The following is a 14,882-nucleotide window of genomic DNA, read 5'->3' on the forward strand; positions in this document are numbered from 1 at the left end:
CTCAAAAGTGCAACTACTGGGCAGCTCCATGAATAAGCAGAGTCTGTTCTCCCACTTCTGTTTTCATTGTCTTAAGGAATTTCAAGGGTCACTCAGTGATGATCCACCACCCAAATGTCCATCTTCCCAGAGGCGAGGGCAGTAGCTCTCTCCTCACTGAAAAGGGCTTTGCAGCCTCTCCCCCACCCCAAAATGTAGAGCCCCAAAGAAGTCACCTTTCCTAAAACAGAACCTGAGGATATTGTTACAAAACTGGTTTTTTTTTAAAAAAAGCTTATTTCTTTCCAGAAATCGCTACTCCTTGTGAACTCTGCTTGAACCTAAGAAGCAGGAACGGGTCATAAATCACTTGGACAATGGTCAACTGTTCAGTGGCTCATCTTTTCGATCCCCCCCCCCTTTTAAGGCTTTCTTTTCTCGCCCTTTGGTACCTCTGCTCATTTGGGCCCCCGACCCAAATGCCTTGGGGTGAAGACTAACTCGCGTAGGGGGAGGGGCGGTTTTCGAAGTCCTCAGCTGCCCTTTCCTCTCCTCCTGCCCTCTACCTCCCAATCCTGCTCCCACCCTACAACCAGCCCCCCCCGGCGCCCCCCCCCGCCCGGAACACCGGTCGAGGCAGCCTCCCCAGAACCCCGCCGGCGCCATCCCCGGCTCCTCCTGGGGAAGGGGCACCAAACGGGGTTTGGCTGGTTCTTTCTCGTGGTCCCGGGAAGTTGCCCAGCTCAGCTCCGAGGCCCAACCGCAGGCCGGGAATGCAAGGCCAAACGGTTCCCAGCCGGAAGGAAGGCGGCCTCGGAGCGACCACCGCCCGTTCCCCGGGCCGTGGTGGCCCGCCGCACCCGCCGCGCCTCCGAATCAGCCGAACCCTGATGCTTGCTCACTGACTGCACTTAATTCTGCCCGGGATCAATACCTAAATATGATACCGAATAAATAAAAGGCGCTCACAGCGGCCGGGGGACGGAGTTATTAAGCAGCTGGAGCTCTCACGGTGCATATCAATGCACCTGTCATTGTGGTTTGTAGCAAAATTTATGACTGCGAGCACGGCTGCAGTAAACGCTTCAGTAAGGAATGAAAAGAAAAACACTTCCCAAGGCCTGGCACTTTTCAGAAGTGGAAAACAGGCTCCGCGTAGGAGGAAGCGCAGCAAAAGAATTCCCTGCTCCGCACTTTTCCCGGCCCCGCGCCCCGCGAGCCGGGGGATTATATAAAGTGGCCGGTACCGGCCTCTCGGAGCAGCTCTGCTCGGCGGCCGGACGCGGGACGGGACGTGCGTAGCCTGGCCGGGGGCCGAAGACCTGCCGCCCTCCGCGGTCTCGGGAGGCCGGGAGGCTCGCCGGACACGCGGAGGCCGGCCCCGCGCTGTTCGCCCGCCGCCCGCGGTGGCGGCGGAAAGGCCGAGGGGACTGGGGAGAGAGACGGCTGCAGTCGCTGGGCTGTGACTAGCGCCGCGATCGTCGTAAATCCCGGACGGGTAGAGTTAGACCGTGCGCCTTGAAAGAGAAGGGGGAGGCGTTGGAGTAACGGTTGCTTCTGTTCCTCTCAATTTTTCCTAAGGTTCGAGCTGGCCTCGGTTCCTCTCTCTGTTTTGCCTAAATCAGGGCCTTGGAAACCCACAGATCTCTTTCTGGCGGACACCAATATTGCTGGGCATCCCCATTAATTCACTGGAACCCAGCAACGATTCTTCCCTCTCTGTGGGCTTTACTACCTCGGGATTTCATTTCGAAACTACTCCTTTTCGGGTTTGCTCAGAACGGGATGTATTTACCGCAGAGCTGAGGTAGCTTTCTGCCCACATTCTCCCGATCTCTCAGCCAGAGCTCTTCTGCCCTATGGGAAGCCCTGGACGCGCCTTCTAAATCACTCTTATTTAGCCCAGATAACTTAATATGTAATACGCCCTGCATTTGAGGCACTGGGCTCACCCCATTAAAGCGCCATAAATTTGAAGGCCGATGATCGGTTATCATGTAACCGGCGGCAGTTCACACTGAGGTGATCCACTTCAAAGCCGCCCTTTGTTTTATGTCTTGATGTATGAATCCTGAGATGGCTACCTTGAGTTGCAGGACAAATGGAAATGTAGTGGAAATTATTTTTAAAAATCACACCACTCACCACAATGTATGTGTGTGTGTGAGAGAGAGATTGTTCGAATTTTGTTTCTAACTCTTTGAAGGCTCTTCGGGTTCCTTTTGATAGTCTATTCTGTTGAGGTGATCTGGAACAAAATGGAAAACTCTCAGTGGCAGCCAGTTCTTTCTTACAAACACATGCAGAGACTCATTACTCCCTTTAAGGGTGTCATAATCAATGTCACTATTTTACATGGTGTCCGCAGCCACTCCAGGCACCTTCTTACTGGCAGAAAGGAGACTCAGTTGGCTCCTGGGGAGCAGGTGGCTTTTAACACCAAAATCCTTGACTGGATGGGAGAAGGGGGAGGCAGGACAGTAGGGAAGGGCCAGAGCCTCCGCAGGGGGTGAGCCAAGTGGGTCAGAGGCACAGGGAAGCCATTTCCTCTCCTACTCCAAACGAGCCCTAAACGCCCCAGGTTCCCCAATCCCCCAGGCCAAGCCCACCCCTCTTAGGAGCTAAAGGGAGGGACTGTGCAGTACTGGGATGGGAGGGAAGCTATAGCACAGGGCACCAGAAAAGGAGGGTGGACATGTAGATGGGCCTGGGTGGGTCCTAGTCAAGGCTCCCGCAGGCAGCCACAGTGAAGAGGGAGCTGGGTGTTATTTCTTGGTTTGTACGTTATATCTCCGATGATTTCCCTCAGTTTATTTTATTCCAGTAGGTACCCACCACATTCCTGGCCTGGGCTGCCCACAACTGGGTCGAGTTTGGGCTGCAAACCGCCTAAGACGCAAACATCCCTTCCACCTCACCCCAAAACAGACCAAGCTGCCCACCACTGCCTGCGCTCAGTGGGTGCCCGCCCCGGTCAGGTGAAAGGAGAGACGCAATCCCCCCTCTTGCATCTGCCCTGTGCCAATTAGTCGACTCAGTAGTTTGCAAACACCAAACTGCGCCCGGGAAAGCCCCACACAAAGCGTTCAGGGCCCTTCTAAAGACCAGAGCGCGCAGCCATAAGCCTTTGAAGTGACCTTTGGCTCAGGCGGCAATAACTCACCCCTTAATGAACACCCAACGGAAGCGCCTCGGAGAGATCCCGTACCGGTAGGGCTCCTAACATCGCGCCCGGGCTTCAGCTCCCCAGCCAGCCCCAGACCCAGGGGCCCCACTCCACCGAGCCGGCCCGGAGGGCTGCTCGGTGGAAGCACGATGCACCCATGCCCTCGGACCGGATCAGCAGGTCCCGAAGCCACTTTATATGATACATTCACGTGAGCGGACGTCAACTTTCGCCGCTTGGTTATTTATTTATTTGGGAAAAAAGAGTTCTTTAAAATTAGGAGCTTCCCCTCAGAAGAAGGGCTAAATTGGGAGGCCACCCGGTGCCGTGATTCCCCCGTGGCTGTAGCTAGATTTTTTTTTTCCCAGCCGCGGAGGAACAGGGTAAGTTTGCTCCCGGGGGGTTCTGGGGTGCTCGGTGCACTCTGGGCGCAGGAGGCTTGGGAAGGGGAAAGTAAAGAGGACCCCAAGGTGGCCAAAGTTGGGCTACCCAGAGCCCCCACCGTCTTCTCCCGCGCTCTTTCCCCAGCCCACCCAGCACCCAGCACCCAGCACGGTCCCAACCAGCTTCAGCCTTCTGCTTGCCCAGAATCGCAGGCTTTATCCGGCTGGCTCTGAGCCACCAGCCTCAAGTACCCTTTCCACAGCCAGGAACTGGGTGAGCAAACGGGAGGGAGAGCCGTCTGAGAGCTGTCAAGGAAGAGCTGGTTCCTAGCAGACCTGGCCCTAGACCCCATCCCCCACCAGGAAAAGTCTTTTGAATAGGGAGCCTTGGTGCAGATTATTGAAATTTTCGGGGAAGTTATAAGTGAGTGCTCCATGGGGCCAAATGAAATGCTGCTCGCAGTAATTGGATTCAGCTGACTAAGTTGGCAGGCGCGCAGCTCCAAGGCAGCGAGAGAAGAAAAATGTCCAGCGACTTTAAGTTCTGATGGAGCCAAGCGCTGGAGACTGACAAAACAACTTTACTGCTCTCCTTTGATGGCAACACCCCTGGAAGTCGGTCCCTCTCCGGCTGGGGCCCATCCCAACCTAGGCTAAGGGAGTGCGCCTTGCTTTCTGGGTCCCTTCCCCACAGAGGCCCAGTCTGGCCTTGCCCTGCGGCTCCCAGGAGCATGGAGACGCTCACTCCAACTCATGGAGCGGCTTTTTCAAGCTTTAGCCCCGGGGGAAAGACCCAGGATGACCTGTCCTGTCCTCCCACATCCAGGAGCCACAGGACACAATAAACAAAAGGATGTCTGGGATGCAGGAACCAAAATATGATTTAGTTTTCATTTGGGGTTCTTTGAGGCGAAGGACCCAGAAGCCCTAAACCTTTTCTCTGCCACTATCGCAGTCAAAAACCAGATTAGTGAGGGGGAGGAGCCTCCCAAACTCTTTTGGGTAGTTTGGGGGTTCTACTGAATTTGGGGGAGAAGATGGAATAGCACTTTAACCTCGCAAGAAAAAAATATTAAGCCAACAGCAAGAGATAAAGGCATACGTATGTGGAGCTAACTCCCAGAACAATGCAGGGAGCTGGCTGGCCACAGAGTTTCTTTTAAATACGTATAAATCAACCTGCCTGCACCCAGCCAGGCGGCTCAAGACATGGAATTAATATGATGCTCCATCTTACTTTGGCAGTGACAGTGTAAAAAAAAGTTTCTTTTTATTCATTTCATTTTCAACCCGTTCTCATAACTGTACATTTACCCCCAAAATACCTCCTCCAGCCCCCACCCTCCTCACCGGCCCTCTCCTCAAACTGCCACCTCCCCCCACAATGCCACCGGCCACCCTCCCAGCCTGGCAAGGTAGTGTGTCCTTCTAACCTTTGGGTAGGCGGGAAGCATCTCCACAAAGCTCACCTCCTTACGATCAATCACCGTCCTGGATGTATATGTAGAAGTGTATTTAGGTCTACGAGTGCTGCCTCACCAATGGCAATCATCAAAATCACAGATTACACAAAATAAATCATATTTAGTATCCCACTCAGGGCAGCAAGTAGCCCCGTGCCCGAAGATTTCGTTTTGTCATGCAATTGCTTACCTGGATCCCAATTTATCATAAACCTGGTGTCCTCGGCCTCACAGTGGGAGCCAGTGGGGGGCAGAGCTAGCCTTCCCCCTTTGTCTGCAGACAACACTGTCCCAACCCTGGTCTTGCGCGCTCGAAGACTCGGCCATATACCCGAGCATACGGAATTCCCGGTAGAACGGAACCAGACTGAGGTTCAGCTACCAATAAACGCAGGAAGAACGAGTTCGTAGTCCCCGCGCCGGCTTTGCCTGCGCTGCACGACCGTCGGTCCACCCGCCCGCCTGTCCGCTCCCAGGCCCAGAGCGGCTGCCACCCGCGCCCCCACCCACTCCTGGGTTCCTGCCCAGCCCTCCCAGGCCCCCCAGAGCTCGGCGTTTGTTTTCCTTTCGGAATGTGGCCCTTTCTGGATTTGAAGAGAGCCCCGGAAACCCCCTCATAGTCGGCAAATACAGACGCTGCCTTCAAATGCGAGCATATTTGTTCACGTGACCCCGAGGGAAGATTGTACTGATTGAGGCTGAAACTTTCACGCCATCCAGCCCCGGAGCGCAGCCAGGCCTGGGGGCTGGGAGGAGGGGCAGGAGACGTGGGATCTCGCGGTCCCTTCCCTTGGGCAGACAAGGGTGGGTATGGGGCGGAAGGAAAGCCCCCATCCCGCGGCTCGGGAGTGACCTAGCTCCAGCCTGGCCGCCGGCAGTGGGATGCGAGCGCTGAGAGTCTCTTCCCCCACGACCTCTGACCCTGGCCCAGCCTTCCATCAGGCTGGTCCGGGGATCGGAAATTTTAGAGGCTGCCTCTCTTACGGGCGTCTCCGGAGGCAGCCGTGGAGTATCAAAGGCCCAGGGCTCGCCTAGCTCCCCGGCCGCGCCCGGTACTCCGCATCCTCAAGCACCCGGGCAAGGCGCAGCCTAGTCGGAAGCGCCGCTCTTCCCCTCCCCGGGGAGGCAATTACGTTGTGGCACAGCGCAGGCTCCGGCCCTAAGGTGAGAGGCTCCAGCTCACAGACCAGGCTGGTCACCCCGAGGAACACTTCTCTTCACCACCACCAGAGTTTGGGGCCTTGGCTCATTCCGCGGACGCGGCCGATGAGCCTACACTTCCAGAGCCAGAAAAGGCGCAGAAGCACGGGCCGAGACCCGGAGCGTTCTCCCCTCTCTGCGTCTGGCGAACTCCACCCAGGTCCTGCGCGGCCTGGAGCCGCCGAGGCGCGAAGTCGCTGTTTGCCGCGACCTGTGCGCCTCCAGATGCAGGCAGGGCCCACGGATCCCGCAGGCCCAGCAACCGCCAGGCCGCGGCTTCCCGCTTCCTGCGGCGCCTCCAAGAACGCGAGGGGGTCTGCGAATCAGTCCTGGCTGGGCTTATCTGGGAGAAGAGGGAGCTTCTATTTTAGAAATATTAAATCAGGATAGGTTTCCAGCACTCTCCGAGTGGTCGGGTGGAATTTACAGTAACAATTCTGCCTGCGGGAAGAAGAGTTAAAAGCTCCCGGCCAGGGCGAGCAGCCAGCCTCCAGCTCCCGGCTTGCGGTGAGCCCCACGGCACTACCCCAGCTCGGCCCGCACCCCGGAATCCCGCACCATCTGGGGGTGTCCATTCCATCCCCGAAGTCTCGCTTTCATAGCCAGCTCTGCTTCTTAGCGGCATCGGGCACGGAGCAGATGCCCTGTCGCCACTTGCAAGGTCTCGGACAGGCGAAGGCGAATGTGCCCGGCAGCCGCGGAAGAGCCAGGGAGAAGGGGGTAAGATCCTCCGCATTCCCACTCCAGAAGCACGGGCAAGTCCCGGAGAACAGGTCACAGGCTCGAGCCCCCAGACCTGTCAGCGAGCCCCTCCTTTGTTCACCCGGCCGGGCCTGGCTGGAGGCCCACTCGGGGCGCCTCTTGGAGTCAGACCGTGGGTGCCCCCAGTCCACCCTCACCCGGAGGACCCCGCCCCCTAGCCTCCCGCCAGGGGCCGAGCAGCCGGCCCGCAGTAAGTGTTAATCTCCAGCCAAAGAGGGGGGCTGCTTTGCGGGAATTTGTCTCCAGGAAAGGATCTGAGCCTTCTTCAATCGGAGCATATGTTCATAGAGCAATAAACCGGAAAGATTTACAGTCCTCGCCCGGCCCCCAACAGCCTCGCACCCTTTCAGGAATTACTTACGATGATTTATCACACCAACCCAGGCAATTGTCACACTGATAAAATAGCCCGGGCCGGTGCCCGCCAAGCCCGGGCCTTGGGAGGCTGTTGGCTGCCGGGCTGGCGGCGGGGCTGAGGAGGTTTTTTGTGGGTTCCTCTCTGGGCCTACCAGGGGATGTCGGGGTGGGTGGGTGGGGTTGGGGGGTGGGAGGGCAGCCAATTCTCATTGAGAAAAAAACGCAAGCAGCTCAGAGAAAGCGCCCAGAATCTGCGCCAGAGTCACTTGCAAAGCACATAAACATTTGTCATCTTTGAATAATTGAATTAATGTGTTTTTGTTTGAATGTATAATTCACAACGGAGGAAACTTTGTCTCTGTCCTGACGAGGAAATATACACACACCAAAAAAGAAATCAAAACACACACAATCCCAAAACCACCACCACACGCAGACAGCCCCCAGCTCGCCGATGTCATCCTCAAAGCCAACTAGAGGGAAGGAGGCAAAAAAAGAGAGGCCCTCCTCCCCGGCATCAGGGCCGGAGTGGCGAGCTGGAGGAGAATGCCCACTGCTGCCCCCAGCACAGATCTCCGGCAAGCTGGGGGTGGGGTAAGGGGGTGGGAGTGGAGTGGTCCGTGGGACCTCGCAGCTCCTTGGAGTGCACGAGAAAAAAGGCTGAAACTGGAGCCAGCGGGAGAGACAGCTCCTGCCTCTCACCCTAGCCTCTTCCCCCCCAACCCCGTTTCCCTTCCCCCGAGGCTTCTTCCCCTCACCCCAGGGTCTCCCATTCCTCGGGCGGCGGAGACTTCTCCCTGCCTTTATTTTAGATCTTCTCCCCAAATTAAAGATACAAAAATCGAGGGGAAGGGGGGCAAACTCCTTGCTGGGGTGACAGAAGCAGCAGAGCGTGGGTGCGTGGGTGGGTAGTGGGAGAAGCAACTCGGAAATCATTATCTGTTGGTTGAAACCTGCCTGGGGTAAAATTTCAACTCGATTTTATAGCCTTCCATTATGACGCAAAGAAAAATTTACGACCCTCGCTTGAAAAGAGGGCCGAGGCCTTTTCTCACCGGTTTAAGAATAGGCAGCAGATGCCGTGACAGCGACCATTGTTCCCGGTAGACACAGGCGACCGAGCAACCTCGGCCCGCGTGCGCCAGGCGCGTCCCCCAGCCGGGCGGGTTTTTACTACTCCTGTCGCCTCTGAGCAGCCCGCGCGCACCCTCGCCCCTCGCCCCCCGCACACCCTCACACACCCTCTCTCTCTCTCTCTCTTTCACACACACACACACACACACACACACACACTCGGCGGCTCTCAGTAATTTTTCATAAGTGCAAAGCTTTGCTGAACCAAAGGTCACCATCCAAGCCACTAACAACTTCTCGCCGGCGCACGGTTCCAAATCAGGAAGCAAAGGGAACTATTTGTCAGTGGCCTGACAGCTAAGTTCATTAAGGATTTAAATCAGAATAAATAAAAGTCGCGAAAATATTTACCTGCCGGCCGCGCTCCCGCGCCCGCCGCCTGGGGCCGAGGGTGGAGGGCTGGGGGCGCCGCACGGCCCCCCTCGGCGGGTGATATTCTTGGGATCCCTGCACTTTCCAAGTCGGAGAGAGCCCTTTGCGTGGCAGATTAATGACGACTCCGTGTTTCTTAAGGGACGTGCTGAATTAATTATTTCACCAATCACGTGGTCGGGACTTGTAGAAATCTATTCTTATCATCTTCCTCGCACTTTGAAAATTCTCCGGGTTATGAAAGGCCCTCCCCCGGCTGGCGGCGAGCCCCGGCCGCCCAGCCCGGCGCGGGGGGCAGGGAGGGCTCCCCAACATGGCGGGCGCGCGGGAAGCGCAGTCTGCCGAGGGTCCCGATTTACTGTACTGTACTCCGGCGGGCTCGGCTGTGCACTCGCTTCCTCCTCATCCCTGCCCGCGATTCAATACACACAACCGTACTGATGTATTGGTGGGCACAGGAGGAGCCATTAAGCAGAAGACGGGCAGAGAACAATCATAAAATGTGTCTGAATATTTAAACTTCTGTCTGCGCACTTATAAATACACATGTCCACGCGTCTGAGGCGAGCCCTTCCATATATTAAGGACACATGTCTGATTTTATGCATTCTGCTCATTTCCTGTCGCGAGTAAGGCCCCCTCCCATCTATTTTGGGACTCCTGTCTTGGCCCCCTCTTCAAGGCGAAGCCAAGACGAGAAAAGCCCTCGTGAAAAAAACAGCACACGCCACTTTTTATAGTGGGGAGTGTTTATTGTGGTCTGGAGGGCGGAGGGGGCACTCGGGGGAGGAGGGGCAGGTGCTGGAGGCCCCGGTGGGGCTGAACAGCACAGAAGAAGTAGAAGGAGCCCAAGATTGGAGGCCAGAGGGGTGAGATCCGAGCAGCCACCCGCCAGCCCCAGGTTGGCCCAGAACCCAGCACCAGACACGCCCTCAGAGTTGGGGGTCCAGGAGATCTCTCTCACCCACCATGTCACAAAGAGAGACCGAGGGGGCGTGGGGCTGATCCGGGCCATGCTGAGAGCCAAACTGGAGCCTCCTTTTAGCCCGGGAAGGTACTTATTTTCCTTTCAAAAAATAATGTCCACCCCGCTGCAGCCTGAATCCAGCCTTAGGCTTCCCAATTCTCACAACATATGATGGCCAAATTGGGAGTGTTAGGTATGGGGGAGGGAGAAAATGGTAGAACTGCTAAGCCTTACACAGTTTAACCTTCACACATCAGGCACATTACAGAAAATAATAAATTGTTTATATTGGATGTTAGCTTTTAGAAGACCTAATGAAGAATGCTTCTGTGGAGGCACCAAACAGGAGGGAGATTTCGCTACACCTTTTATTATTTCAAATATAGATCAATGAATTACATCAAAACTACAGGCAACAATTAGTATAAATAATACTTTAATCAGTGGCAGCAGAACATTGGTCAATTCCATTAAAAAAGCATCTTGTGTGAACAGACACCATGGGGCTGACTGACAATGTCATCGCCCAACAAAAGGCTGCAATGGACAAAGTGAGATGGGAGTCTGAGGAGCAATGTCCTCGCCAAACACTTCACTCCCCCCAGTCACGACCCCAACATACCATTGAAAAAACTCAAAACAAACACTTCTGGCTCATATTTGGGGGAACAAACTGGAAACAAATAAAAGCAAATGGGCACTGAGGCTTCCTACATCTAGGTTTCTCCAGAGTACGTTCCCAGATGGAAACTCATTTCCTTCCCTGCCCTAGGTGACTGGGGGGCCCTGCTTCTTCCCTGCCCCACTCCTGTGGGCCCAAATGGACGCTGGGGTCCGATTGGGACCTCAGGGTTGAGGGCCGCCCTCTGGGCCATCCAGGCTCCATTAACATTTCAAAAGACAATCCCTAGAAGAGGAGAAGGAGAAGTGAGACTTATAAACAAACAAGTTGTTTCTCTGATTAAGTTACTTTCCAAAGTAGTGGGGCTATTTTTAAGAAGGACCTTGGGTTTTCTTCATCAAAACATGCCTCTTGGCTTTCCTCTGGGGCAGGGGTGAAGGCAGTTAAGTAGTTTGGCATTTGGTCTGAAGCTGGAGTGAGTAACCTGAACTTCTGGGAAGGGGGAAATCTATATAATAATCTTTGCAATACATATGTAGTTGGATGTTGTGAAAATATATACTACCCCCTCCCAAGGAGAAGGTTCAATGTATTCACAGACTCGGGTTTTAGGAAAGAATCTGAGCAACTTTCCAACTTGCCTAAGGATAGCGGCCCTTTTCAAATCCTACATCCAAAGACTGCTCTCCATGTTCGAGGGGGAAAAAAAGAAGAGAAGGGTAGTTAGAGTCCAAAAGGTTAAGGGTTTAGAGGTCAGTCCTCCTGGCTGAAATACAGCTAATCGAATAGAAAATTTGTCCTCTGGATGAACCTGATTCTGTAATTTAGCCGAACTTCAGTAAAATACCTTTTCAGCTTCTCAACGTGAGGGCATCAGAAAAAAGACGTCTTGACTATGTATGAACTCTGTGCTTTTTGTCATAGAAACAATGATGCGAATAATGCAGGAATATCCATCTTTAATATCCCGACGTGGCGATATTCAAGTATTGCCATGTGCAAGTCTGAGAGCCAGGCTCACCCCAAGGAGGAACAAAGAGCTGTCCCTAGGGTCTAATACAAAAGAGCAAGGCTTGGAAGACACTTTAGAGAAGTGGAATTTCAGCCTAGGGACTCCAGTGAATACCTGCCCTCAGCTCTCAGGAGACACAGAACCAAAGAACATGCCTGTAGAGAAAGTCTTTTTCCCCCTACACTTAAATATATTTTAAAAATTACCTCTGAAATCTTCTAAAGTGTTCTCAAGCACTGAAAAAATAGCCCCAATTCTGAATCTCCTTTTCAAGCTCACCCCCTCTCCCTCCCCACTTTTGTGACTTTTCGGTAGCTACAACCAGGGGTTTCTTTTTGGAGCCCGAGGCTTTGCGGTTTAAATTTCTGAAGCCTTGTTTCATTTGAGTCTATGAACTCTGGCCATTACCTTTGACTCTTTCCCTTATCCTTAAGGGTCAACATTTTAGAAAAGTGAGCTTTGAACCCTTCCCAGGCAAGGCATAAGAAAAATGACTAAAGAACATCTCTCCTGTTGTTTGAGAGCGATTGTTTTTAAACCACTATTCTCAAGGCAAGGGAGAGGAGAGGGCCTGAAAACTTTTATACTTTCACAAATTCTGCTAATTAATGGGTTGAGGAAAACTTCCTTAGATTTGTTTTTTAAAAAATTAAAACTTAGGGAAAAAACCCTAAGACCAACTTTTGTGGACTTCTAGATTCAATTAGTTTTTCTTTCATTTTTTACAGCAAGACTTCCTCACCTTCCCACTTTCTCCCCAATGCACATTCCCTCTTTCATATAGTCAGGCCATACACCAATGCTTATAAAATACTGCTACATGGGGTATTTGGGGACATTTGGAATCCAGTTGGAACAGAAAATTCAGTCATTATCTAATGACCCAGAACACAGAGGTTTTGTTTTCTTTCCCCAGAAGGAAAATGTTGGACCATTTGTTTCTTTCTTTTTTCCCTTTCCTTTAATCACCCAGAACTGGTTGTAAGCACAGTGCTGAGAAAAGCACATGTGGAAATATATTTTCAGGAACTCAACTTTGAGTGGATCCTTTGCTTCCCTCTAGAAGGGTTAAGGGCCCCCTACACACATTTCCGGGGAGTGGGGAGGGGGTGGAGTTCAAAATGCCGGTTACAGCCAGAAGTCAGTCCACGCATCTCTTGATTCTGCTCCCTGAAACCCAGCCCCTTTCACCATGGTAAGTTTTTTGGCAATAAGATGTCAGTTATTTCTGCACCCCAATTCCCCAACAAATAAATACTTAAGCAAATATAATCTAAACATACAACAACCCGTTTGCACTTCCTTCTTAGACTCATTTCTTTGGGCATGGGGCCACTGGGAGCAAAACAAATTTTTTTTTCACACTGGAAATTATACAGACAACCCAGAAAGTTCAGAAATCCTGGCCCAGCCCTCCTGCTTCCACTGAAAGCACCTAGCGCAAGGGTGGCCAGCCTTCTGATTCAACACGCCCACATTATGAAACCACAAAGATCCCTGGAGGGGTGGGGGGGGCGGGGAGGATGTTCAAATTCACACTGGGATAAAGCATCCAACCTTCATTTGCAAATTCAAAATCCAACAGCGGAGACTTTCAGGAGTTTAATGACTCGCCAAGGTTTTATGTTCCCAGTAGCTCCTGCCATTTGATAATATACTTAGAGAGAGAATCCCACCCCCCCGACCCCCATCCCCGCTCCAGGGAGGGGGGCTACCCTCGGGCAGGGTGCTAACCTAGTCCGAGGTTAGGCCTGCCTGTCCCAGGTCCACCCTACAGTACCTTAGAGCCCAGGGAGGTGACAGCAGGCCCGGCCTGCCCCCACAGCTTCGGCTCAGCCGGGAGCTCAGGGAGGGATGGGCCCAGGGTCCCCACTTCTATAAGGTCGTCAGGTCCGTGTGGTGGTCCTTGGCCAGCGGCTGCAAATGCTGGCCAGGGGCAGCTGAGGAGGAGCAAGAGGAGGAGGAGGATGAAGACGACGATGACGAGGACCTGCCTTTCGTGTTGGGCAGCTTGTGATCTTTTTTCCACTTCATCCTCCGGTTCTGGAACCAGATCTTGATCTGGCGCTCGGAAAGACACAGGGTGTGAGCGATTTCAATCCGACGGCGCCGCGTCAGATACCTGTTAAAATGAAATTCCTTTTCCAGTTCTAGGACTTGCTGCCGGGTGTAGGCCGTCCGGGACCTCTTGGGCTCCCCGCCGGTGTAGTTGGGGTTCACTGCGAGACAAGCAGACCGCACAGTCAGGTCAGCGCCCGGCCTCGGATTAGGCCACAGCCGCTCACTTCCTGGCGCGCCCCGAGGCCCGGGCCCTCCCGGCGCGCTCCTGGCCCACTCCCTGCCTCTCGCCCGCCCTCCCAGGCGCACACGCTCACTCCCACCCAACCCCTCGGACCCACCTGCTCTCCTGGGCTCTCGGGCGGGGATCCCCAAACGTGCCCCATCTCCCCAGCCCACCTCCCGCTCCAGCATTCCCAGGCATTTTGGAAATCCCCTCTTCCACCGCGTTCCCTCCGCTCTGAAAATGGAGTCCTCCCCCACCCCACCCCCATCTCCACCCCCTTTTGCGCCCAGAGCCAAGCAGCCAGCCACATGGTCCCGGCCTGCTCCCTCGGCTATAAAAATTTATGGAGAGAGTAATTGCGGCGCCCATTGAAGCCCCACACGCCCCCACCCACTCGCACCCCCTCGCGGGGCCCAGGCCGCCGGGCTGGGGTGGAGACTGAGAGGTCCTGGGCCCGTGCCTTACCGGAATTCACGTGCACCTTCTTCATCCACGGGTAGACCACGGCCGGCTGCTTGAGGGCCGTCCCAGGGGGCGGCTGCTTGGGGCCGCCCGGCTGGCTGCAGGCCCGGGAGCCGGGCAGGGGCGGGGGCGCGGGGCACGGCTCTCCCGGGGCACCGTAGTGGCCGCTGGGGCCGCCGGGTTCTTGCCCGTGACCCCGCGTGGGCAGTGCCGAGCCAGGCCCGGGGCCGCCGCCTCCGAAGGTCTGCTCACCGAAGTCGGGCCGTGGGTAGAGCCCCGGGGGCTGGAAGTCGGCCCCCTGCGCGCCGCCGCCGTAGTAGTCAGCGCCCTGCTCGCCTAGGTAGCCACCCTGCAAATATTCCTCGCACGGAGGAAACTTGGGGTCCACATACTTGGAGTTCACCATATACGAACTCATGGCCATTAATTTCAGAAGGTAGAAAATACTAATTTTTCTCGTGTTGTCTTTTTTTCTCCTTCCATAGGGCCCTCCTACTTGCTGTCAACTGAATAAAGTTGGCGGCCATGTGACCAGACCAGCCAATAGCGAGGGAGTGAGTTTATCACCGGGTTGGTGAGCATCTCATAATTTTCACAAATTTAACTAAATAACATACGTGTAATCAAGTGACTTGCCGTGGCACATTTGAGGGCCCCCGCCAGATGTTAAAGTAGTTCTAATCCCAGCATCCTCATTCCCCACAGGTAACCCCAGCTTT

The 14,882-nt window shown here is 54.4% G+C and overlaps 1 protein-coding gene across 1 annotated transcript; it reads right to left on the bottom strand.

Annotated features, from left to right (window-relative positions):
• Window positions 1-13,161: 13,161 nt before the first annotated feature.
• On the bottom strand, window positions 13,162-14,587 carry HOXD4 (homeobox D4). Its single transcript, XM_060015644.1, has 2 exons — window positions 14,167-14,587; window positions 13,162-13,636 (listed from the first exon to the last, which is right to left on the bottom strand). The coding sequence occupies exons 1-2, from the start codon at window positions 14,585-14,587 to the stop codon at window positions 13,293-13,295; spliced, it is 765 nt and encodes a 254-aa protein (XP_059871627.1). The 3' UTR covers window positions 13,162-13,292.
• Window positions 14,588-14,882: the final 295 nt, after the last annotated feature.

The sequence above is a fragment of the Delphinus delphis genome, chromosome 7, assembly GCF_949987515.2.
Source record: "Delphinus delphis chromosome 7, mDelDel1.2, whole genome shotgun sequence".
In the NCBI taxonomy this organism is placed as follows: domain Eukaryota; kingdom Metazoa; phylum Chordata; class Mammalia; order Artiodactyla; family Delphinidae; genus Delphinus; species Delphinus delphis.

What these genes read in the sequence shown, in the direction of transcription:
- HOXD4 (XM_060015644.1), bottom strand. Translation starts at nt 14,587, where the DNA reads ATGGCCATGAGTTCGTATATGGTGAACTCCAAGTATGTGGACCCCAAG. An exon ending in GAAGGTGCACGTGAATTCCG is followed by an intron (nt 13,637 to 14,166) that starts GTAAGGCACGGG and finishes CTTGTCTCGCAG; the next exon opens with TGAACCCCAACTACACCGGC.